The sequence below is a fragment of the Lissotriton helveticus genome, chromosome 9 (assembly GCF_964261635.1).
Source record: "Lissotriton helveticus chromosome 9, aLisHel1.1, whole genome shotgun sequence".
NCBI classification, from domain to species: Eukaryota; Metazoa; Chordata; class Amphibia; order Caudata; family Salamandridae; genus Lissotriton; species Lissotriton helveticus.
The window spans coordinates 189,329,390-189,355,494 of NC_136070.1; the positions used below are offsets into that span (position 1 = coordinate 189,329,390).

The following is a 26,105-nucleotide window of genomic DNA, read 5'->3' on the forward strand; positions in this document are numbered from 1 at the left end:
TCTAACATTCAACCTAAAAACAAGGCATCCTGGCTGTACTTCGACACCTACTCGGAAGAAGCAATACACAAACTGCTCTGCACCTTGAAGCCCTCTAATCATCTCACAGACCCCCTACCTGCTAATGCAGTAAAAGACTTCATCCCCTTGCTCCTCCCTCTTTGGACCAAAATCATCAACAGCTCCCTTCAACAAGGTCTCATTCCAGACTCCCTCAAGGTGGGGCAAGTCACGCCTATACTCAAGAAACCCACAGCTGACCCGTCTGACCTGAATAATTACCTGCCTATCACCAATATCCCCACCCTGGCCAAACTGCTGGAGAAATGTGTCCAACTCCAACTAACAAAACACATTGACCAATTTGACCTCCTCAACCCTCACCAATCAGGCTTCCGAGCGAAACATAGCACGGAAACAGCTATGACACACATAATTGATGACGCCCTCCAAATCCTTGATCGCAATGAGTCCTGCCTCCTCATCCTTCTTGACCTCTCTTCAGCATTTGACACGGTCAAACATGAGAACTTACTGGAGCTGCTAAGCACTAGAATGGGTCTATCGGGAACTGTTCTCAAATGGTTTTCTTCCTTCCTCCATAACCGGTCTCAGAAGTTCAAGATCGACAATGTGCTATCTACATCGGTGCCTGCAGATCTTGGTGTTCCACAAGGATCCTCCCTCTCCCCCACACTGTTCAACCTCGTCATGGAACCGCTCGCCACCTTGCTCCAAGCATCCAATGTTCAATTCCATATGTACGCCGATGATACACAACTTTACCTAAAGCTACAATCCCAGGAAGACATCAAACTTCTGAATTCCACACTTAGTAACACTCAATCTTGGTTGGCTGATAATCACCTCAAACTAAATGCGCTGAAAACTGAGTTCCTACTCATCTCACCCCCGGCGAAAATTTCCACCACCCAAACTTGGCTCAATAACCTAACAGCATTCAATGTCCAACCTACCATCGTGGACTCGGCGAAATCCCTAGGCATCACACTCGACGCCAAGCTCAACATGCAACAGCACATTAGCAAAGCCACAAAAGGAGCTAATTTCCAAATCAACACACTGAGGAAACTTAAGCCCTTCCTCCCTGCCAAAGACTTCCAAACTGCTGTACAAGCTTTAGTCATCCCTCGCATAGACTACGGAATTGTGGCCCTCAGCGGACTCCCGCTATCCACAACAGCACCCCTAAGGGCCTCCCTGAATGCTGCCGCGAGACTCATTACTGGCTCAAGAAAACATTCGCATATATCCCCAGACTTAAAATCTCTAAAATGGCTGCCTTTTGAAGCCAGAATACAGCTAAAAATTGCAGTTATGACACACTCGGCCGTGCACCACAATGCACCCAACTACATCGCTCAAAAGTTGACTATATCAGGAGGGTCGAGATCCAATAGAAGTACAAAAAACCTACTCCTGAAACCTCGTAGATTCCGGAAAGAGAAAACATACAAGCGCTCCTTCTCAGGAATGGCACCCAGGATCTGGAATGCGCTCCCTCCGGAAATCAGGCTTATCTCCTCTACTGCACTCTTCAAGAAAGAGGTGAAAACAATCCTTCTGGCCAAGATCTCCTGAACTTTATAGGTACTGGATCTGAGATTCTGCATCGCTTTGTATCACTGATCACTTTGCTCTTTGGCACTATACTTATACTTGATGGTACACTACCCAATATATGATACACTCTGGTTCATTGAATCACCCCCCGTTGCCCCCACCCAGGGCTTTCTTATCCTAAGAAATTGGTATAAGCCATCCACACATCCAAGGTTTTACCTGAACCCTTCTGTAGTGGGATCAATGACTTGTGCCGTCTTATATTACTTGTTTACCTGTTTGTAAATTGATATGTTTCTGTATATTATTGTTATCCCAGTATGTTATGGATTACTATACTGCTCCCATTATCTTGTTCATTCCTGTTGCCCCTACCCCTGTCTCTGTGAAGCGCTCTGATATCTGTAAGGATCTTGTTTGCGCTATATAAAACTTTGAATAAATAAATAAATGATCATTATGAAATGTTATGCTTTCTCTAATAGTAACAATGTGAGAACAATTGGACCAGTTTATTTCATCTGTAAAGGATTTGCACTCACTTTGAATTTACTTCTTTTTAACCTCTTTGACAGATCTAATTTTTCTCATAGCTTTACGTTTCCTCATTGTTACGGACCCTTCAGTAAACTCTTCTTGTTTTGATTCTTTGTTTTTTCAGCACAGTATAGATTGTTCAATAAAGTTTTTTCTTTTTACAGCCGCCCGTTTAAAACATAGCGCACAGGTCTTCGTGTTGCACATAGTGTTATGTTTTAACTCCTTATTCCATAAAACATGCACTTTTTCCACTCACAAAAATGTAGACACTTTCTCACATCCTACAACTACGGTTTCGATTCATATACCACATTTTTGTTCACTTTTTTTCGCAATATCAAAACTCCCGTACTGCTCCTTTAAAATCGCTAAGCACTATGGGACTCTTTGAACACAACGCCAGTTCGGCATCTTGAAGCAGTAACGGCAGAAGAAAACTTCAACGATCCTAACCTTCGGGTAGGTTTAATATGTTTCGCTTTCCGTTAGATTTGTTATACGAGATGCTCGTACATCAGTTCTCTTATTATTCGTACCTGTACCTTTTTAGGTTTTGACAAACGCTCGCCCCGAGTATCGATGGACGAGCACACTCGCCCCGAGTATTGACGGACGAGTACACTTTCGGTCTTAAGGTGAGCCTTAAATGTGCACATTCGACCGTTTATCCTCACTCTCTGAGCTCCACATTCTAATAGTGATTGCACTTACTCTTTATAGAGACTTCACGAGTAAAAAGGACGCTTGTATCGTGTTGTACTGACGAACATTGAACCCCACGGTAATTATTTCCTCTTATTAGGCAAGCTTTCATCAACGCTCTACACTTTGGTGTGGTACCTGAATCACTTAACATGCATTACATTACACCCTGAGGTGATTTTTCCTTGATTCTTTAACTTTGTAATTCTCTCAGCACAAAATTCTCCACCTCTTTTCTCTTTGAGAGCACCTAGTCACGATTCTGAGTGCAAATCCTAAAATCTTGGATGCAGTAGACTTACTGCGTCTTGTTGTGTTTTAGATTACTGTGGATCACATCGAAATTTGTGAAGACATCGTCACCCACTGAATTTATTTTCCCCTGAAGAAGGGTTCCGATTATGAACCCGAAATGCATTGGGATGATTTAAGTCAACAATGAAATTTTGCATTTACATGTCGATGTACAATGTCATTTTTTTTTTTTTGCAGAGTTTTATATAGCGCGAACTAGAACCGAACCGAATCAGTTATCAGAGCGCTTTACATAGCACCAGTTACGTTACATGAGGACACACTTTCATTTTTTTTTTTTTTTTTTTTTTTTTTTAGGCACGGGGAGATTAAGTGATTTGCCCAGGATCACAGGAGGTTTTTGGCGTCGTTACCGAGACTCGAACCCAGATCCCCAGGTCCGAGGTTGAGCGCCTTAGCCGTTAGGCCAACCCCTCTCCTCTCTCTTTTCTTTAAATTGATTACATTGAATTATATAGACTGGCATTTGACAATCAACATGAATACAATGTTTGAAAATAAATGTTTATTTTGTTGTAATGTATGGTTTTGAGACCAGATAACTAGATAAATACTTTTTGCCTTCGAGCACAAGTCATTACTTTTTGTAATTGGAATCAGATTAGCTTGTTTTGAGACATTCTTTACCATCAGCTGGGCACTCTCCCGGCTGTGGATGATTCCCCAGTCCAGTTTTGCATTTTTATCCGTTGGGAATATTGGGTCTTAACCCATAGACAGGGAGTAGCACGCAATTTCTTAGAAAACACTGCAACATTACTCTAAATTTGGTATAACTTTCAATAAGAATCCGTAACACAGGTGTGCAACTGCACGATCTTTTTGCCATTGCACAGTGCCACAAAGTTTCCTCTCACTGCTTTTACTGGTGATCCCTTGAACCTAGCAAAGCCAGGTTCTGAGAATCAAAAATCCCAGCATCATAATGTGGTGATGAATAACACTTTCAAAAGATCATTAGTCCGAGACACTGCCATGAGCAACGTCTCCCCAAACCTCCACTGGGTGGTTTTATGTATGAACACACTTTACTATTGTCTTATTGTGAACCATTTGTTTCGTCTTCTGGTTCAGAGACAACTAATATAGTATATTGTATTTAAAGTGAATATACCAACTAGCGACTCTTGTACATGTAATAAGTCTGAAACTCCAGATGTGAGTCAGCCTGTGGAGCCCTGTCTAACCAAAGGCAATCATCTACTTTGGTTTGCATTGGTTTGCTGCAGTCTTAGCTGTCATGTAAACATTAAGTATTCTAGATGCATAAGAGCAGGTATCAAAACTTTACCAGTAGAGACTTTTAAAAATTGCAGACATCGGTGTGCAACATATTTTAGAAAACAGATGTTAGGCTTGTTATAAGTGAAAAAGTGTAGGGTACTTTGGGGAAGCATGAAAACTCCATGAACGATGGGAGTGTTTGTTCTAATTTGTGTGTATAGTTTCGACATCCAAACGTGTTTGCTCAAAAAGAAAAGGTTTGCAGTCATTGCGAAGTAACCAAATACCCCGGACTACTTTTAGTCTAATCTGAAGGCACTATATTAGGCAGGTGCCAACACAAAGTAAATACATTTGAAAAACAAAATAGGAAAGGTTTCTTTATGTGGAATATTCATTTTATGCCATGTTTCCATATTTTCTTTAAGAAAAAGGATAGTGTTCTTTCAAAATATATACATTATTAAAATGTCTAATAGTCGGCAAGTACTAATTAGGGCACTCTAAGTTTATAGTGTTAGTGGAAACTTATGTCTCAAACACTGAGCCTTACATGCAGGAGTCATTCCAGGCTCTTTCCTCGTTCCTTGGATCTCTCTTCCATCCTTATCCACACACCAGCAATATCCACTGTTTCCATGACACTGCAGAGGGCTGAAATTGCCGTACTGGTCGCACTGTGGTATGTATTGCTCAGCAGTGGGCGCGCCACCATAGTGCTCCAAAAGGCTCTGTCTCCATCGCTCACACACCGTTTGTGGCTTCTGAGTAGGCACTAGGAAAGGGGAAAACTCCAGTTAAGGGTCCACTGTACGCCATTAAACAAGAATAACATTTGAAAGGCAGATTCACGGAGGCACATTTATGTGAAAATTACACAATAACATATGCAGAATTAGTCTTATGTTTTGAGTAGACTTTAGACCAATATGAGTTTCATGAAGAATCCCAGGAATATTACAGGAAATCAACCAGACTTGAAATTTCCAGGGTTATTTCAGGTTACAGAATTTAGTCACAGAATGAAAAAAATTGGTGTCACTTGCACAATTATTTTTTTCATTATTCAGAAGTAAAATTCTTCATTGTGAATTGGACACTTCACCTCTAGCAACACACCTCATGTAGCGTGAGAGTGATCCCTTCTCTTTCGGACTTTGGATAGGCAGTTACACCAGTATTTCACATGTTTGCATTTGGTGTGATACCACAGTGGAAACTGAGCTGCTGAATGAAGTATCTTAATACCCACAAACTTACCAGGTGGCCAGCGTTGACAGGTTTCTCAGGGTAACCACAGTGAAATCACTTAATTTCTATCCTTAACCCTTAATTTACTAAATTGGAAGATGTGTCAAACTGGTGGTTTTCGATCTACATAATTGCACCTTACAATCCATTCCACACATCAGGATTCTGCAGTATTGATTTTTCACATTCATAAATACCACTTTAAAAACGGATGTGAAAAGAAACTGAACATGCAATAAGCAGCATATTCATTGGTCCTTGCCCAACTCTGTTGTCACATACCCCCCCAGCACTCTGCTCTTAAGGATGACGCTAGACAATTTTACGGGCTCCTAATTATTTTCTGTTATGCACATTCATCCTGTGAGCAAATTCCTTAAATATTACATTAAGTCTACAAGTATTCAAAGTGGCAGAGTTTGATATTGCTTAATTTATTATGAAATAGGCTTACAGCAACAGATCAAGTTTAAAGATTTAAGAGAGTATTTTTCTCTTTGTACTCCTCTGCTACAGCACACGACATCCGGCTCAGACTCTCAGTACATGAAGAGATGCACGCTGTCTTGCCTTTACACTATACTAAGGATGCCGGTGATCCGCTCAGTTTGTGCTTAAATTAATAGGGCAAAGTATATCTGAAATAGTGGAAACATAGCAGACCTATTGTTCAAATAGTTATTTTTCCCCCCCGACAGTGGCGTTTAAATTTGACATGGGCACTGTTTCCAAAGCAGCACGTGAGAAGTGCTGGTGCAGGTTCTCCAGTTTAGTCTCTTATTTTGGTTTAAGATTTCAAAAGCTCGAAAACCGAAAATATGCAGGATTAGATATTTTATGAGGACCTTGAAACCTACATTTTGGCCACGAACAGTATGCGTCTTATGCAGAAAACCTGTGCTACCAATTACCAATCTTTGTCATGGAATAACATAAGTAAAATAAATTATAGAAGCCAATCACATGCATAAATCCAGGAAAAAGCAGCCAAAGGGTTAGTGAAATAAAGCTGTATTTGATAGAAACCAGAGTTTATTCTGCCCACAAGTAAATGATGATGATGGAGCGCTGCCGCGCTCTCCCATTGTTATATGTATCTTTAATACCTGGCGGTGCAATAGGAATGGATTTTAGAAGAAAGACTAACCTGGAACACCACATTGCTGAGGAGTGCTGCCAGGCCGTGTTCGAGTTCCAGGTATCTCTTGGCCGTTCCTATCCACACACCAACATTCACCTGTGCTGCCGTGGCATTGCTGAGGTACATAGTTACCATCACTATCGCACTGTGGAATGAAGGCGCCCACTTGTGGCCGGGGACCTCGGGGGCCAAGTGCTGACTGCAGCTGTTCACGCTGTTGCTGACATTGTGTCTTGATAGGACCTTCATCAAACATGATGAAAATGAAAAAATAAAAGGAGACCTTTTAAGAAAAATGGGCAATACCCTCTGCCATCAAACCATGCATTTGATTGATTTTTCCCTATTTCAATGACCTTTTTTCCATGCAGATACCAGTTACTTCTATGTAAACAGAAACATTATTCCACTTTAACATTTCTATGGTAGGGCAAAACCTGATATTTAGAAATTGGGATTAGGCATTCAGATTGAACATACATGAACAAATCAGTTACCTGTACCAAACATATTGATTTTATCGGAATTAAAACACAGAAATAGATGGGCTCATCAAAAGGTGTTGCATGGGGCTCATATCTCTACACTGTTAGAAAGCAGAGTTATTCAATGGTAGTCCAGCATGGTCAGATCTATGCCAGGTTGTAAAGAGATCCACAAAAAAATAAACGTAGGTACAATTCATCTCACTAGAACTTATTTGATGAGTGGTTATTCTAAAAAAAAAAAAAAAAAAAAAAAAAAAAACAGGCATGACATAGGAAGCCACCCTTCTTCCCAGATGAGCACAGTGACTGGTTTTCCTCCTACACATGATGCCCAGAGAAAAGATCTTTCAAGGAATAGAAAATCAACAACTTACTCGACTCTAAAGTATTAATCAGCTCCTCAGACCAAATCACAGATACTATTGATTCCAAGAGTAAACATTACTTTCAGTTGTCTTGCCTTGAAAAAGCACCAGGCCTATGTGCCTCAGGGGAAAAACACTTGTTGGTTGGTCCTCATCTACAAATCGTCATATTAAGCCAACAATGTTGGAAGAGCACTTAAAAATGAACAAAATATTAAAACTTAAAACAAAAGCGACTCTGTTTTGTACACAATATACGATGAAGAACTCCAATCTAACTTTTTAAACACATTTTCAGCTTAATGGCACAACAAACCTATTCTCTTGGTTCCTGTTCTAGACATCTGGCATGGATCCAACTGTCCTAGACCTATCTTGTAAATCTCAGTCCTAACTTTTTCCTTTCATACGATGGTTATTTAAACATGTTGCACTAGTCTCTTACGTATTGCAAGTAGCAGCATGACAAGATATCCATGGCTTCCCTTTCCCAAAAGATAATGTCCATGCCTGTGGCCTACATTTATTGTTAGGTTTGGACTATTTCCTCTTTATTCTGCAGGGGCCAATCAACAGGTTTTTAACAGATATGCTGATCTTAGCTTAATGGAAATTTGTCTCCTTGAAACTAATTAAAATATTACTCAGAATTGCGCCCTTGGCCCCACGTAGCATAGATTTCTAAGTATGATGAGGGCTTGGCACTGCTGCAGTCAGCACATTTAAGTTAATAGACTGATTAGCAAATTTTACATGATATAGCGCCCAAGATGGTTTGCTTTGTTGCAATTCAGTAAAGATGTTTGATTTACACAGAAGGGAAACCCCTGCAAGCACAGAAGGTGCCGACTGGTTTCACGCCTATGGCTAAGTTGCGGCATCTTTCTCCTGATGGATAAAACAAAATCCCTTGTGAGAGCCCGTACAGAAAGCATTGGAGCAGAAACTCACTTTTTGAAGAGATATTAGATAACAGATTTTCCTTCAACAGGACAATGAAGGTATCGATGAACAGGACAGAGAACAGCCATTTTCATTCATTCAGCTCTATATAAAGCCTATCCCAGGATCAATTGACTGTTCCAAGAATTAACGGCTACCCTTTTGGAGAACAGTCCTCTTGGTGGCTTGGAAAGTAGTGCTGTGCTGCCTGTGCATGTTTCTGGCTTACACTGTATTTTTCTCCAGTGGACTCAACAATCCTGGAAGCCCACATGAGTGGCTCCATGTCGGCGTTAGGTTCAATGGTGGCACCAGGATCATAGCCTAAGGACACAAGCCTTTTTACCTGTACACCTATGGGGACACTGCTTTCTTCCTCTCCACAGTTTAAGGTTTGCCTTAGCTCCACACCTAGGGTCCCTTGCATCCTTTAAGGTCTTGGAGCTGATCCATCACCTGTTATCGATTACTTGAGGATGAGCCTGCACCATACTCAAATAGTCCTGCAGAGTGCCGGTATGCTCCCCCCTTCAGCCTCAGAAGGACCATCGAGGTCTCAGCGTTCACATGCCTGGCACAGTGTCTGCTTCCACTGTAAGACCCTCTGATTCCCGGAGCATTTGAACCATCTTTCTAGCCCTTGCAGTTTTAGAGCCAATGCCACTTGAAACAAATTTGAAGGCTAACCCTAGAGGGACCTATTCCCAGGTGTTAATTTGCAACCACATCTGGACCAACTACCAGAAAATCTTAACTAATCAGCAGTTTGTGAGACAGGCCCCTAAATGAACAGACAACCTTAGAATTCAATAGTGGGAGTTTGTCCTCTTTCTCTAATCATTCCCTTGATATGAAAGAGGGCCAGTTCTGTCTTAAACTGGTCACTGGTGAGCCAATAGTGGGTCACATGGACATGAACTCCCTAGGAGCACAATGAGGACAGAGACGCTTCTGGGTAGGCTACTAGTTAACTGAAGGGTGTTTTTTGGGATATACAATGTTCGGGGTGACATATTTTACTCTCTTCCTCAATTAAGGTGACACCTTTTATTCCACCCTGCTGGTATACGGACACCAATGGTCAGATTTGGGTCCAGAGTCTGCATCTCTACCCCAATCCACCTATTATGTCCTTTCCAGAAAAAATAGGTACAGGTACACCATGGCGCTTGCAGTGTCAGGAAGGTGCAAGCTTACCAAGCTTGACATCTGAAGGCAGTGGAGTACCTCCTTGACCTGTATGTAGATCTTGCTTCCCCTGGGCAGCTGGGCTGAGGTGATCTCATTGCTCATTGGACAGTGTTGTTCCCTGATCTATCCTCACAAGAGTCATTCAGTTAGACAGGCTTGGTTCCGTCTTCCTTTAGATCAGGTCAGTCCTCCTAGCATGCTCAATGCCTTCCCTCATACAAACAGACAGGGAGGTCTCCCTTTCTCTACTGAGGCTATGACATGAGCAGATAGGCTTGACAGACAAGCTCAAGCAGAAGGGAGAATAGCAACCATAAGATGTTCCAATATTGGTCCAACACCCTTTCTTCCTTGGTCTGGTGTATAAGCCTCATACATGTCTTTTCAACAAAGAAAAAACAAGTGCTGGCTGAGGACTCCTGTACTCATATCAATTGATTGTCGAAGGGGTACTGCGAGAACCAATATGACGGACAGCAGTTTTTGAAAGTCATCATCTTCATTCCCCCAAACCTTTGGGGACATTTTCCCCTTGTGTTGCTATATACTTTCACTCATGATCCACATGGAAGTGAGTTTGGGCTAGATCAGGTGTTTTGTGTTGTGTCTTCAGACTGCAGTGCTGTGGATAGGGGATATTACCATAACACACAAAAATGAAGAATGTTAATTTCAATCAAACAGGGAAAACCTGCACCAAGATAAAGGGATGCGGGCTGGTTACTACCTACACTCGCACCAGGTACACCAATTTTGGGGAGGGACATAAGAGGTGATGTACTGGCAGGGGGGAATATATATGCTGAATATTACCAGAACACCACAAAGGAGACCACCATCTTGACAAACACACATATTCGTAGATAGTGCCACCTACACAATCACACAACATTGGACCAATAGACACCAGCACTCAAGTTGATTTATACATAGATAACACACATGCGCAAACACACACACACACACACACACACGCACACACACACACATGCATGTTACTTCCTCCGTGAGCCAAAGTACAACCTGGTTTCATAGTGCAGCATCCACTTTCATAAAGGGAACACTTTTCCCTATGTTCCCTGGTATCCAATCACAACTTGATGGAGAAAAAGAAATACATTAAAGGGAAACCCTCCAGTGGCCATACATGAGTTTCAAGTTCACTTTGTGGGCAAAAAAAACACACACATGGCTGTCCAGAATGATACACGGGTAGGTTGACAGAGCTAAACAAAGACATTCAGAGAATGTTACACAACACAGAGGACTTAAAACAAAAGCTGTGGAAGGAACTGATAACTTCATGGGAAGAAGGATTTTCTAAAAGCTGCACCTTCTATGAAAGATGTTGTACACGAGGGCCAGATAGTTAATTTTCCCTTGGATTGACCGCTAACAAAATGGCAAAAGGAGGAGAAGGAGGGAGATTTTTTAAATTTAGTGCATGCATCAGTGGTGTGTCCAGCAAACGTGAAAGTCACAGATGACAGAAAGAAGACTGCTTTTTCTAATAAAGATCAGTGACAACTTACTGAAATCTTGGGGAACACTATACGAGGAAGTGTATGGAATTATATACATTTCTTCTTCAGTGTTGCCCAAGTAGTTGAAGGGCAGATAGAGAAGTGGGGCGAATTTTGAAAGTAGTTAAATACCAGCCAAGCAGTAACATTGTTTGTGCCCATGCATACTAATGAGGGGAATTATTTCAAATGACTTACTATTATAATTTCAGTGGAAAGCTTGAAAACCAACCTCTAAACCCCTATATAAGAGCAAAATAAGAGAGTGAACTAAGGACGACACTGATTATATACCCACCTTTTCTTAAATAATGTTTACCATCATTGGAATGTTGTGTTATTTGATCTTGTAGATGGTTTTTACCTTGGCAATCAAATTATAAGATTTAAAAAGAGAATGGCACCAATATACACTGGAGCTAAAGCGCTATCAGGCAGATGTGTTGGGGAGGACATACCAAAACAACTCAAGTAGACAGAATGCATTCTGGGGGTCGATACAAAGAGAACCTCCTGTTTTTTCCATGATGATGCCATACCAATTTGTACTGTGATGTTGGCACATGGCATTGCTCTGAAATGTACAACAGCATCTTATATACACACAAAAGCAGCATATTAACTATGCCCACACTACATAGAAGCCAACTCAAACAACCAGAAACTAGACCCCATTTTGCGACGGAGTGCTCGATATGAGTGCGTAAAAGTACTCAAACTCCACCAGTGTTGCAATGCAATACTAATGGCAAAGTGGCGCTCTACAAAATAATAGCATTACATATTAGTGAAGAGTTTCAAATATTCTGTCTGCGCAAAAAGAATGCCACGCTTTCGGATGGTACTCAGATGCCAAGGGACACCACAATTATTATGCAACATTCTATAACATAATAACCAGACTGAGTGCTCATGACTGGCCTATTTAGAGTTGTGTCACACATAGCCACACTGTTTTAATTACTATTTAGGCAACATTTAAAAAATAAAATAAAATTCAGCTAAAAACAGGGTCTCTATTCGGAGTGATACTTACTTGGTCTTAATGCGCACTGAAAACCATCTCCATCATAGCCTGGTCGACACCGGCAAGTGTAGGAGCCAGGAGTGTTGTAGCAGGCGGCATCTGCGTGACATCTGCCTTTACTGCACTCATCTACATCTGGAAAGGAGGAAAAAAGACATCATTTTAGAAAAGAGTAAGCCTTGAAACCGAGGGAGAGAGTCTGGCATATGTACGGACAAGCAGGAAATAAAATGGATGTGGTGTCTTACGGGCTCAATCACACGAAAGAAAAGGAAGTGCAAGTTATGAAGAACAGGCAGAAGATTTGTGATTAGCAGACAGACATCTGCTGCATGGGAGGCCAACATCCACAGGAAATAATTTAATGAATCTCCTTTTTGAACAGATGTTACAGACGGGAACCATTTGGTAAACTGTGCGAGTCCGAACCATCAGAAAAAGGAAAGCTGGATTGCTAATGTACTGAGCACTGCGAAGCCCACATCTGCACCACTGTATCCGGCTCTTGACACATATGAAAAAATACTGAAGTCAATGTAGAGATCGGCTATTAAACTGAACCATCGTCTGGACAAGAGGTGAAGCTTCATAATGTAACCATCAATACAATGGAGAAAGAAGGGTGAGAAAAATGACTGTTTGCAATTCCTAGATAACATTAACAGTGGAAAGGGCAACGAGTTTCAGTGACACATTAGTCCCAGAACACGTATGCAGGAGGGGTACTGTGGATCATAAACATCATTATAAAACATTGTCCGGAATGCTTGATCCACTCTATGGTACACTATTTGGTTGCAAAAAGAACAAGCATTTACAATGCAATGGTCTCGGCATTATTAAAGGTAGAGATATTGGCATTGCTTATACATTTTTTTTTTTTAAATCATAAATAAATAGCATTGTCATTTACATTGCCAATAGCTTACTTGTTAAATAAATGGCATTGTCATTGACAATGCCAATAGCTTAATCGCTCGCATATGCATGACCTATTGCATTTACACCCACACAGAGCCCCACACACACACATACAGAGCCACACACACAGACACATACAGAGCCACACACACACACACACACAGTCATTCACATAGAGCCACCCACACACACAGAGCCACCCACACAGAGCCACCCACACATAGAGACACCTACAAAAAAAGCTATCTACACAGGAGGAAAAAGTAAGATGGGCAGAAAGAAAGACAAGAATGGAAGGGGAAAGGAAGAGTGAAAGAAGGAAGGAAACTTCGAAACAAAGAAGGAAGAAATGGTGAAGGGTGGAAGGATGGATGACTTTAGAATGAACCAATTGGAGTGATGGATGGAGAAATGGAACGATGAGTAGCAGAGTGAATTAAGGATTGGTGGAAGGATAGGTGATGGGCTAGTGACTGGATCAATGGCTAAAAAGATAAATGGATGCATGCATATACCGACGAGTGGATGGACAATGAAGGAAGCATGCAAATGTGGATGAATAAAGGGTGAACGTGAGAACCGATGGATGGATGTTTGGGGAGACAGAGGGAAGGAGAGGGAGACCGACCGAGGGAGACAGAGAGAGAGAGGGAGACAGAGAGAGGAGGAGACAGAGAGAGGAGGAGACAGAGAGAGGAGGAGACAGAGAGAGGAGGAGACAGAGAGAGGAGGAGACAGAGAGAGGAGGAGACAGAGGGAGGAGGAGACAGAGGGAGGAGGAGACAGAGGGAGGAGGAGACAGAGGGAGGAGGAGACAGAGGGAGGGCTCTAGCGAAAGTGACTGAGAGGTTTGTTCACAGATCGATATCTAACTTCATCGAGGAAAACGATCTGTTACATAACACCCAATCCGGTTTCCGTGCGAATTTCAGCACGGAAACTGCGCTCCTCGAAGTCACAGACGCTATCCGGGAGGAGCTGGATGCTGGAAGAAAGGCGGTATTGGTCATGCTTGATCTGTCGGCGGCATTCGACACCGTTCCCCATGCGCTTCTCCTTGCTAGACTCTGGGATTTTGGCTTGCAGGGAACGGTGTGGAGGTGGCTTCAATCCTTCTTAGCCGACCGCCGACAGACAATCTGGGCTCCTCCGTACTCCGCTGAGATGCCGCTGCTAGAAGTGGGGGTTCCTCAAGGGTCCATCTTGAGCCCCCTCCTTTTCAACATCTTTATGGCTCCTCTGGCAGCGGTCGCGGAGTCTTTTGGTGCCCGGATTGTCACCTACGCTGACGATACCCAGCTCCTGTTTGTGAGCAACAGGAACGGTCTGTTTAACGACGAGCAGATCAGAGGTTGTCTGAGTGCGGTTTTCGAGTGGTTAGGACACCATGGGCTGAAATGCAACTCCGACAAGTCGGAGCTGCTCTTTTTCGGGTGCACCTCCGAGCCGGACTGGAAACCCTGGTGGCCGCAGGAGATGTCTCCCCCAGTTAGCTCATCCCAGAAGGCCAAAAATTTGGGAGTGATCATTGACAATGATCTCTCTTTTGGACCACATATTTCCTCTCTCACTGGGAAATGTTTTGGCATCCTACGGATGCTACGTAAATTTCTACCTTTAGTATCCATTGAGCACAGGAAAATTATTGTCCAGGCACTGGTGGGATCCAGACTGGATTACGCCAATGTCTTATTTCTGGGGCTTCCTAAATACCTAGTCAGGCGTCTTCAAGTCGCTCAGAATTCTGCAGCCCGAGCGGTCTTTGGTCTCCCAAGAAGAGCTAGAGCCACTGCTCTTCTTTCGACCTTACATTGGCTCCCGGTTGATAAAAGGATTCTTTTTAAAACTTTGACAACGACCTACAAGGCCTTACATGGCATCGGTCCAAAATATATTTCCAATCGTGTGTCTTGGTACCAGCCTTCCAGATCTCTTAGATCTGCTGCGCTATCCAAAGTGAGGGTTCCCATTATTAAGCGCGCCAGAGCAGGAGGTCGGTCCTTTCGTTATCTAGCTCCTCGTGCCTGGAATGACCTTCCGATTTCTCTAAGACAGGCTTTTAGCCTGATGTCCTTCCGAAAGGCCCTTAAAACATGGCTTTTCCCTTAGACCGCTGCTGTTCTTTTTTTTCTTTCATGCGTGTGTTACAATTCCCTTCAGTGTTATGTTTCTCCCTCTTTTAGTGGGTACCTTCGAAAAAGCGCCGGGATGCTCCAACTGGAGTGGCCGTGCGCTATAGAAGCTCAAAAATAACATAACATAACATAACATAACATAACATAACATAACATAACAGAGGGAGGGAGACAGAGGGAGGGAGACAGAGGGAGGGAGACAGAGGGAGGGAGACAGAGGGAGGGAGACAGAGGGAGGGAGACAGAGGGAGGGAGACAGAGGGAGGGAGACAGAGGGAGGGAGACAGAGGGAGGGAGACAGAGGGAGGGAGACAGAGGAACGGAGACAGAGATAGGGAGACAGAGGGATAGAAATAAAGGGAGACAGAGATAGGGAGACAAAGAGCGGGAGACAGAGAGCGGGAGAGAGGGCGACAGACAGAGGGAGGGAGACAGACAGAGGGAGTGAGACAGAGGGAGGAGGGTGACAAAGGGAGTGAGACAGACAGAGAGAGACAGAGTAACTTTCTAGATGCTGGACGGTTGCTGCTTCCGTAACACCTTTGCCTCCTCCAAGCACAGTATAGAACATTCCAATTTGAGGGACACCCCTTATAAAACACTACTCACAGACGGTACCCCCTCATAGGCCCTGAAACCGACAGATGGGAGTGATCTGTGAATGACGCCATCCACCCACCTGTCCCTTGCATCTTTCATCACCTCCAAGCCCTGGGTAGTGGCACCTCCAGGAAGAAGGGTCGTGACAAGAGCAATTCCCGCACATGTCATCATCCATTTATTCACCCATTCGCTCTGCCGCACCCCTCTCCCTCCTCCCTGACGTACACCCACACCCTGCTGCGCTCACCCCTCTCCAGACCCAGGGGCTCCGCCAAGGCTGCCGTGTTCGTTCCAGCGGGATCACGTGCCCCGGTCGTGGATCTGTGGGAGTGCCAGGGTGAGGTGGTGTAAAGGGAGGGACGCTTGCGGCGAGACGAGGCAGGTGTTTCTTGGAGGGTGGAATGGAAAATGGACCACGTGTGTGAGGGGGAGGGGTGGCTACACTCAGGAGGGCAGGTCCCAATGTCAGGGGCAGGCTGTAGGCAGCCAAGAATAAATGCGCCAAGCCTACACGTGGCAGCTGCCCACTAAGTGCTGGGCAGCTGAATCCAATGGGCAAGTCACGTGGGAGCCTCGCAGGCTCTGGCCAGGAACACTCGTGGCCCTGTGAGCCTCGTGGGCTCAAGCAACCTGCTGCCAACTGTGGGGGGAGCGGCCCGCTGCCAGCTGGGGTCGCTCTACCTCCCTAAATGCCCCCTAGATCATTGGAGTGCCTCGTGGGGGGACTCAAAATAAAAAAATGTACCCCCAGCCTCTCGGGCTCTAAAGAATTCAATGCCCCCGTCGTAGGAGTTCCCCACTGGGGACTCGGAACTCGCAATTGCCAGTGAGCCTAGTGGGCTCCAAGTAAACAAAATGCAGATACCCCTTTAGCCGGGGGGGGGGGGGGGGGCGGGCACCGGCAATGTGCCTCAACGCCCCCCTCTGTACCAAACACCGGGCTCCACTCACCGGATGTCTGGGGGACGTCTCCTCTGGTCTGTCTCCTCTGGGGCGGCACCACTCTTCCCGGTGTGGGGCTGACAGAGGTCTCCTGCGCAGCCCGGTTCGTCACGCGCCAGGTAAGCTGCAGGCGGGGAGCGGGGCTCTTTTTACACAGGAGAGCCCCCGCTGGTGCTGATCTCTGGCCTGGTCTGCTCCTGAGACCGGAGCTGCTCAGCGCTGCCCGCGAGCTGGGGAACAGCTTCCTCCCACTTGGGGGAAGCGGAAATGGAGCCCGCGAGGCTCTTCTTTGTCCCAGCCGGCCCCGCCCACGGTCAGGCACGGGCGCCGGCTCCTCTCTCCCTCTCTTCTTGCGCTGCAAGGCGGGGTGGCACTCGTGTGGGCACGAGAATTGGCACAAGTGCGGCGTGGGCAGCCGCGATGAACGGAAAGCGCTCCCCAGCGCTTTGTGGAAATTAGAAGCGCTAGTGAAGCCACCAGGAAAGCAAACAAGAAAAACGCAAAATGGCGGCCGCAACTCCGCAAATTTCGGATTCGGGGGCGTGTTTTGGCCGTTCTGAGTGACGGATGGCGTCACAGTCGAAAGAACGCAAAAAAACACGCCCCCGAATCCGAAAGAGACGGGGCTTTATTGGAGTGACACCTGTCTCCTCCAATGGCTGGCCTCCGTTTAGGAAGCCAGCCAATAGAGGAGAGAGGCGGGTTCAAGCCCCCGTACTGAAACTGACTCAAAATCATTAAATCTCCTCCCGGAGACTGCGCAAGTGCAGCCTTCGGTCCTCGACCTAAAAATGCAGGGGTAACAATTGTGCTGGTAAACCTAGAGTTGGAGACCAGAAGAGGGGATAGTTAGAAAAGACAAAGGAATGGGAATACAGGGAGAGCTTAGAGGTCTTTCTCTGCCACCAAATCCAAGGTTCTACAAATTATATATAAGCACATCTATCGACAGATATTTACAGAATACGCAGCGGCAGTCACCACTATGCGTTTATAGGTCAGGTTACAGTTTGCATAGGAAGAACGTTTTTTTGGGCTAATAACTGTGGTGCCATTTGATGAATCTTGATATAACTGTCCAAAAGATAAGTTCATCAACCTCAGCTCCTTCATGAAACATTTTGGGATGAACTGTCAAAATGGGAGCTGTTAAAAAAGTAGTGTATGAAAACATTTTTGTTCCATGCAAATGGACATGAATTTTGGGAAGTGATACAGAAAAGAACAGCTGAACAGAATTACACCAAATTTGACAGAAAACTAGATCTTTACTCAGAAAACATGATTTTTGCGATTTGATGTAAATCGGTTCAGGCATTTAAGAAATTACGGTCCAAAATATAGTGATATCTGGAAGGTTGATCCTGCATGAGTACCGCAGTAACTCAGCAGTACCGTGAATGTAAAAAATAAAGCATTCTGATTGGCAGAGAGGTCTTTTACCCCTCACTGAGGCCTTCATTCCATGAACTGAGCAATTACATTGGTTGACCCTGCATAAACAGAAATGTTGTAGCCACCATCGCAGGACTCGTATGTTTTGAAATAAATAAAATACATTGAGACTGGGTAGGTATACTCTGACCTCTGGCCCTTGCAGGGAAGGGGAGATGGTGACAGGGGCCAATATTAAAAAAGAAATATTGTACCCTAGGTCCCGAGGTACTCCCGCAGTATGCAGCACAGCCCCTGTGTGGTAGCATAGAGCTCTTGCGGTAGCGATGGTACAGCAAGTCATTGCAAACATCAACAAGTGAAGCTCGCTCAATCTCGCCATATCATGGGTGGTGCTTCAGCTTTCGAACTGTACCGGTTACCGGAAAAAATAATTTGGGGTGGGAGTCCTTGGGCAGGTTGCCGCTCACTGTGGATTTTACCCATGGCGTAGCCACAGGCCAGGCCAGGCCATGGAACCAATCCCACGCTGCTTATGGCCTAAAGCTATGCTCAATGAGGGAGTTGGGTGAATATTATAAAAAAAAGAAATCAAATTTACTGAAGAAACCAAAGTGATGTGAAAGATGGGTATGGCAATAAGATTTAACTTTAGGCTAAAAAAACATAAAATTCACAAAAAACAAAGGTTAAAGTAAAGTTATAGTTAGGTAAGGTAATATGTATAAAAATAACGTTCAAACCCCACCCAAAAATTGTAATCTATGAAATTCCTCAGTTAAACTTTACTGCCTAACTAACTTGTGCCACACCATGACATGGCAAAGAGAAGCTGCACCGACGTGGACTGCACCTGGAGGCTAGCAAAGAAAAGGCTTGTGCCAGCGGTGTCACGCTCATTGAGAAGTCAACCCCTGAGCCCAGCTGAAGCAAGAGACTCCAAGGGTCAGTTGCCTGACCTCCTGTTCACAGCACAGGGCCACAACAGCTGAAGAAGCCTGCTGGGGAGCGTTGGTAGCCCAGATCACAGGATCACTCCTTCTAGCCTCTGTGCAGCACCAAGGACCAGGACCAGAAACTCAAAATTTGCCTTTGCGTCTGCTGAACCTGAGACTTGGATTGCAGCTTTGTCACCTAGAAGGCAAGTTACTGCCACAAGAAGGAAACCAATGTAACAGGCGACTGGTAGCCCACTGGAGACCGGACTGCTGCCAAGCTCTAGAGGACTTTAAGGTATGTCAACCCCTGTGGCCTGAATGACCTCTCCAAACCTGTGGATCGAGGAGTAGCTCCGAAAGACCCCTACAGCAGCTTCAGCATCCTTGAGCATCTTGAGCAATGTGCATCCCTTGCTTCAGGACCACTCCATAGTAGTCAATGGCAAGGAGCCACTTACACTGGAACTGGACTGAAGATTGCTCTTGTCAACCTGAGGGCCAAACAGATGCTCGTCTTCAAAATGCCTGAATCTAGAGACCCTAAGCCAGGCATGCCTACAAAGAAGGACGTTCTACCACTGAGTCCGCAGCACCAAGGACACGCTTAATATTAGCATTGCTAATTTTTCTGCTCTCTGAGATGAGCTCCTGTCCTCTTTTGTATTGAGCCACAGGTAGGTGCTTTACAAGCTCCTCCATCTACTCCCACTGGTAACAATTGTACCTGGACAGGAGGCTTACCTAGTTGGTAATTCCCCAAAGTGCGGCTGCCCCAAGTGGCACTCGCTTCCCTGCAGTATCAATCTTTTTTGATTCCTTACTGAGTAGCCTGTGAAGAAGCCCTATTGTTGGCAGAGTGTAACACAATGGAATCCAGGACTATATGCCCACCAATATAAGCTGGATCTGTCAGGGAAGACTTACATTTGTTTTCTATCCTGGGAGTCACCACTCTGGCCTAAGCTGAGTCATTAAAGATATCACTGGCCTCATTTAATATTTGCTTTGGCATGAGAAAATAGCTAATGGATTGCTCTGTCCCGGACAAAGTTTCCATGTTGAAGTCACTCATCCCCATCCTCCACAGTATGGAGCTTGAGATGATGGTGTAGAGCAAAACACGGCAATACTGCTTGATACACAGTAGTATCATTCGTTCGGTATACCTTAGCAGGATATAGCTTAAGATCGGGGTTATACTGTGGGTCCACTACATAATCCTTCCAAAGGATCATTACCTCCTGAGACCTAAAGGGCTCCTCATAGGGGTCCTTTGGGTACTAAGGACTACCTAGGTCCGAGTTTATGGCCTGCATGTCAGGTGGGAGGGAGCGTGGAGGCAGAGGAAAGGAGCTGGTGGAAGAGGAGGTGTTGAGGGTAATAGTGGAAAGGGTGTATAGCTAATAGCTGCCTATCTAAACCTTTTGGGGGTTGATGCTGTAAGAAGAGAGGACGAAGGTTCTTCCTTGAAGGTGGGCAGCCTTCCTCTTATGAATGGTGATGAACCCTGGAGCCAGAGGTCTGGCTAGTATTTTAGGGGAGAGGTGTGGCGCCGCGGCCAGGGCGACTGACGCTGGAATCTGGGGACCACGGTTCGATCCCCGGCTCCGGCGGCAGGTTAGCCCAGCACCATGTGACTCTGGGCAATAGCTCGCTTAATCTTCCCGACGGCCCCCAGCGCCTAGAGACCCTTACGGGTGATTGTGCGCTTTACAAATGTGGACTTTACTTTTTTTTTTTATTTTGCAGTGGTTTGGGTGAATAAAGACATTTGTGTGCTTTTTGTCCCAGACATCTGCTAGCTTTTTGAAGACCGGCCCCTTTGAGGTGCCCTATCTCTGCACTGAAGGGGATTCAGCGCAGACCTTGGTTGGTTCGATTTGCTGATCTTCAGTTCCAACTTCAGTTCAGAGTGGGGTTTGTCTAGGTTTGGGGCCGTGCTGGTGGTGGCTTTGGTGCAGAGTGAGGTTTCTCAGTGCCTAGGCACTGAGGGGCAACGGAGCAGGTTGGTGTTTGCTGTTCTTGGGCGGGGCTTTGCACCAAGTCTAAACAAACTTTGGAGTCCAGGATGTACTAGCTAAAGGTGTGGGACCAGCAGATTTAGGCCCTTTTCATCCCTGTTCTCAATTCCAGACTCTCGAGGGAGTGATGCTCTGCTTCAGTCATTGGTTGTTTAGATGCTCACGAATGATCTTGAGGTGCAGTCGATAAGTGTGGTATAACCGTCGTCTTTGACCCCAAGACTGGCACATGCTGGGATGCTGATTTGGAAAGTCAACTTCCCCTTGACGTTCGAGGACTCTGAGGACAGGTTCTATGGGTTTTCTTGTATCTGGCCTCTTTATATTTTGTTCATTGGATCTACTCAGCCCCGAAAAGATCAGGTGTTTTCACTAACTCTGTGTTGCATCTTATAATGCCCTCACCTACTCTCCCTTCAGTTCTGAGAATCTTTCTGCAGAAGAAGGTGAGGCAAGCTTTCCAGGATGTCTGAGCATGCCCCAGGGAGAGACGGAAGTTGCACACCTCATGTTAGCTGGCCAAATGGTGCATTTCATTGCTGTTAGGACAGAAAAATTCTGTACTGGAAAGTGAGCTTGATTATTTACCAGTGGCTGAGAATAATTTAAGCATTACATCCATCAACTTTTTGCTCTTCTAAGAAGTCAGTACAATTGGTCTCTTAGGTTAAACACATTAGAGGACCATGTAGCAGTGTAATCCTCAAACCTGTGGCAAATATTAAATAGTACCTATCACCTTTTGTTCTTTTATTATGCTGCCCTAAGTGTGATGAGAATGCTGAGATTAAGACCCCATGCTCACTTGGCACAGGATCCAAGCTGCACGTCACTGATGAACAGATGAAGGCTTCAGCAAATCTTGAGTGGCACAGTGGGCAAATAAAAACTGTGTACTGGATGCTGCCCGAGCGAATGCCAGGAGCCAACCATCATATTTTGCTGGTTTAAATTTCTTCTTCACTTGCACTGAAAATTTCCAACATGACAATTTGATTATAACTTTTCTACCATTGTCCTGCATTTTCCACTGAATTCTAGATCCTAAATTAGCGGTTGTCTCCAATGATTTATGTGGTCAACTGTTCCGATTTTAATCAAATTTTCTTTAATGTATTTTCCCTGATTTGTTTTGTTGTACTTAGCCAACATATTGGTCTACTTTTTCCCAAAGAATTGAAATTTGGTCTACCCCCACACTAACTTATGGAGAACATTAACCTGCCTCTTTAAACCCTTCATTTCATGGATTTTAGCTATAAAAAAAAAATCAATAATTGTATAGAGGCTCTCCCACCTAACCCTGACTGGAGGCTTTCCAACACTATCATTTATCATCATCGAAAAGCAGCGTTTTAGAAATACAGATAGATTACTGGTCGAATACAGTATGTACAAGGCATTGTAATACCATAATCTTACATACAAATAAAAATAAAAATATCCTTTGAGTAAATGTAGTTTCATGGCTAAATTTCCATGCGTAGCTCTAAGAGGCTTTACAATCAAACAGACAGTAACATGTATTAACAATGATTGTGAAAGGTATAAATGGTCATAAAGCGGCCACCAACGTACAATGAAGTATTTACTAGTTCGTTAGAAAAAATGCTGTTCCTTCAAAAAGCAACGCATGTCGCAATTTTTGTGCACAGGTCACATGTTTACATTTTAGTGCACCAAGTAAAACTACACTGTGGAAACTTTCATGAAGGAAATAAATATTACCTCAGAGTTCCAGATTGCATTCATGCGTGTATCAGTGGAATGGGTGCTTGCCTTCAACGCACTAAAAGTTGGAACATTTGTGAGCTCCACTGTCAGTTGATAAACTTAACAACTAGAAGGCTGTACCAAACAGCTTAATTATCTTAAATGATGTATAACACAGAGATTAAGGTGGAAATGTACCTAAGTGGGAAAGTATTTCTAATTTTAAAGAGTTTTCCTGAGGTGCACCAAGTTCTTTATCCCACTTATGATACCACAGAGCCCGCCAAAGACCGACTGGATACCACACGCATGCATGTATGGATGGATGCAGTGCCAAGTCATGAAGTTTCACATTCTAATTTAACAATTGGCTGAAATTGTGATTACAGGCAAGGGAGAAAATGCGTTTGCCAAACAAGGCTTTTTTCTGAAAAACCTCTGATTACATTTGTGATATATGATGAAATAAGTAACTTTAATTGGAGCAAGAATGTAATGCACCTAAAAGTAGTAACTTTCCGAACACAGCTCCCCTTCAGCAATCAGGAACAGGTTTGGTGTAATTCTTTCCACAGTGCTTAAGAATGTGGACTCATGACTTGGAACTCAAGTTTAAATGTAAGATTAGCTTGGCAAGATGAAAAACTATTTGTTGCTCAGTGGGAGTGTTGGACATGCTCGCATTGGCAGTGCTTGGGGCTTGGCAGAGGTTTTTATGAAGATAAATTACTGCTGCGGTCTCTCTTCTTTCTTTCAATCTCTCATGTGGGAATTGTAGCCGAGTCAGGAAGAACAAAGTGCTGAAAATGGAGAGATAAGAGACAGGCCAATAAGAAGTACGAGGAATGGACCAAAAAGGGCTGTTAACAGCTGGAATACTTTATACTCCCTTGTCAATTAAGCAGCTCAGTTGTGAAAGGACCACCCCAATAGGAATCAAATTATTGTTCCCGCAGAAAAATTTGACAGATTCGAAACAACAAAACCCTAGCCTACAAATACAGCAATTAATTAAAGCATTTACGTACAATAAAGGGCACAGATTACAAACAGTACATCTGGCTAATAGTGTGCAGATATGAATTGTTGCGTGGGGGCTGCAGAGAGCAGTGTCCTAGATACTTTTCTTCTAACACTTAAAAATCTGCCCATTAAAAGTATCAGCTCTAAGCTATAGGAATTCTCCCTAAGGCGGCCATAAGGGTGCCTTTTTTATGGGCAGAGTGGGGCTCTGTGAGGAAAGGGAAAGTTCTTTTGGCTTTTGCATAGTATGTTTGAAAACATTTAAAATTCCACCTGGCTGTGCTTGATATGGAAAGAGGCCACACTTTGTACGACTTTGAGAAGGCAACAAAATGTTGAGTTTTACGAAAAGATTTTGTTTTATCTACACAGTGTTCGCTTCACATCCAGAGTATGGAGCGCCTTCTCTTCGACTAAATCAGGTTGGGGAAAAAAACTGGTAGATCAATGGATTGGTTAAGGTGGAAGGGAGAAACCACCTTAGGAAGAAACTTAGGGTTATTGTGGAGGACAACTCTATCTTGGTGGACTTGAAAGACATTTCGGGTTTAGGGTGCCAGATTTCTCCATGGCTCTGGGTGAGAAGGTCTGGCCTGTTGGAGAGCTTCTGATGCGGAGCCACTGAGAGTTGGAGAAAGGTGGTGAAACCAGGGTTGTCTGGCCTATGTAGGAGCCACCCAGATAAGGGTGAGGGACATCTGCCAAAGCATCCGAACCACAAACAGAAGTAGGGGTGGTGCAAAAGCATAGGCAAATGTCACTGACCAGTTTATCCACAGTGGACTGTATTGCCCATGGACTGTGTGTGTATCTAGAAGTGAAGCTTGGGCATTTATGTTTTTCGAAGTGGTGAGGAGGTCTGACAGGAAACCTCCACTGTTGGAAGTACTAGAAAAAGACTTGCCGGTGGAGTTCCCACTCATGGACTTGTTGCTGCATCCAGCTGTGGACGTTTGCAAAGTTGTTGCCCAATTCTGGAAGGTACTTTACCATAGAGTCCATCTGGGGGCAGATTGCTCACTGTCAAAAAGCCTGAGCCAACGCAGACAGCTGAGGAGAGTGAGGGATGCCTTCTTTTTGGAGATAGTACAGGAGGGTCATGTTGTCTACATGAATGAGGACCACTTTCTCCACAATGTGACCATGGAAGGCTTTCAGTGCTAGGTGAAAGGCAAACAGTTCTAGGCAACTGATGTGGCGACCCTGATGTCAGAATGCCCACTGACCCTTACAGTGAGGCCCTGTGCAGGATGCAATTATTCCGAAGAGGCAAATGACTGCTCTGACTGTGACCTGATGATATGGCTGAAAAAGAGGAAGCAATGCCTGGAAGGCCTGCATCCTTGCTGGACTGGGATAGGTCCTGCCCGCCACTGAGTTAAGTACTGCCCCTAAATGAGCTGAATCTGAAGGGGTTTAGGGTGGGACTTGGTGGCATTGACCCAAAGTCATGTGGGAGGATTATAGTTTGTAGTTGTACTTTATTTGATAAAAAAAATCATCATAAAAGTATACAATTTATACAGTACAATTAAAGATAAAAAATCAAGAACCCACCAATCCTTGTATACATACAACATTACATACTACCCAATTCTAAAATCGTTAAAATATACATTAAAGGGGCGTGGCTTGGACGCCGCGGCAAGATGGCGGACCCGGCGTGAGCTCCGCATATCGGCGGGGCTTTATTTGCATTTTTTGCCGTTCTCCTGCCGCAGTTTCGCCTGTAACCGGCAGCATCTGAAACGGAACATGCGGTGAGTCGAGGGATAGCGGTTTCCTCGTTTTCCTCCCGCTACAGCGCAAGTTCGTGCCTGAAACGTGTTCTCCTCAGAACGAGCGCGAACGGCCGCCCTCTCCCGCTCTCACCCATAGCGGTAAGCCTGAAGCTCAAAGCCTGCTCCTGAGTTCTTCTGCCATGCAGTGTTCCTGCGCATGCAGCCCAGTGCCCCTCTATAAATAATTTTTTCTTGAGGCTCAAGTTTTGTTTTCTCCTCGTTCTCCTCCTGTGAGGTGCGCTTCCCTTGCTGTTCATATCGCAGCATATGCCATTTCGCGCCCTTTTAGTGCCTCATCATCGTGCTGTACTTACAGTCTCTCTGGCTTGCCATATCAACA

General features: G+C 44.5%; 1 protein-coding gene across 1 annotated transcript in view; it reads right to left on the bottom strand.

Annotated features, from left to right (window-relative positions):
* NID2 (nidogen 2) overlaps window positions 1–26,105 on the bottom strand; it is a 251,912-nt gene that overhangs the window by 40,588 nt on the left and 185,219 nt on the right. The window contains exons 14-16 of the mRNA XM_078659743.1: window positions 12,303–12,428; window positions 6,764–7,000; window positions 4,919–5,140 (exon numbers count right to left, since the gene is read on the bottom strand). Coding sequence (XP_078515869.1) covers window positions 4,919–5,140; window positions 6,764–7,000; window positions 12,303–12,428 — 585 coding nt within the window. The remainder of the gene's footprint in view (window positions 1–4,918; window positions 5,141–6,763; window positions 7,001–12,302; window positions 12,429–26,105) is intronic.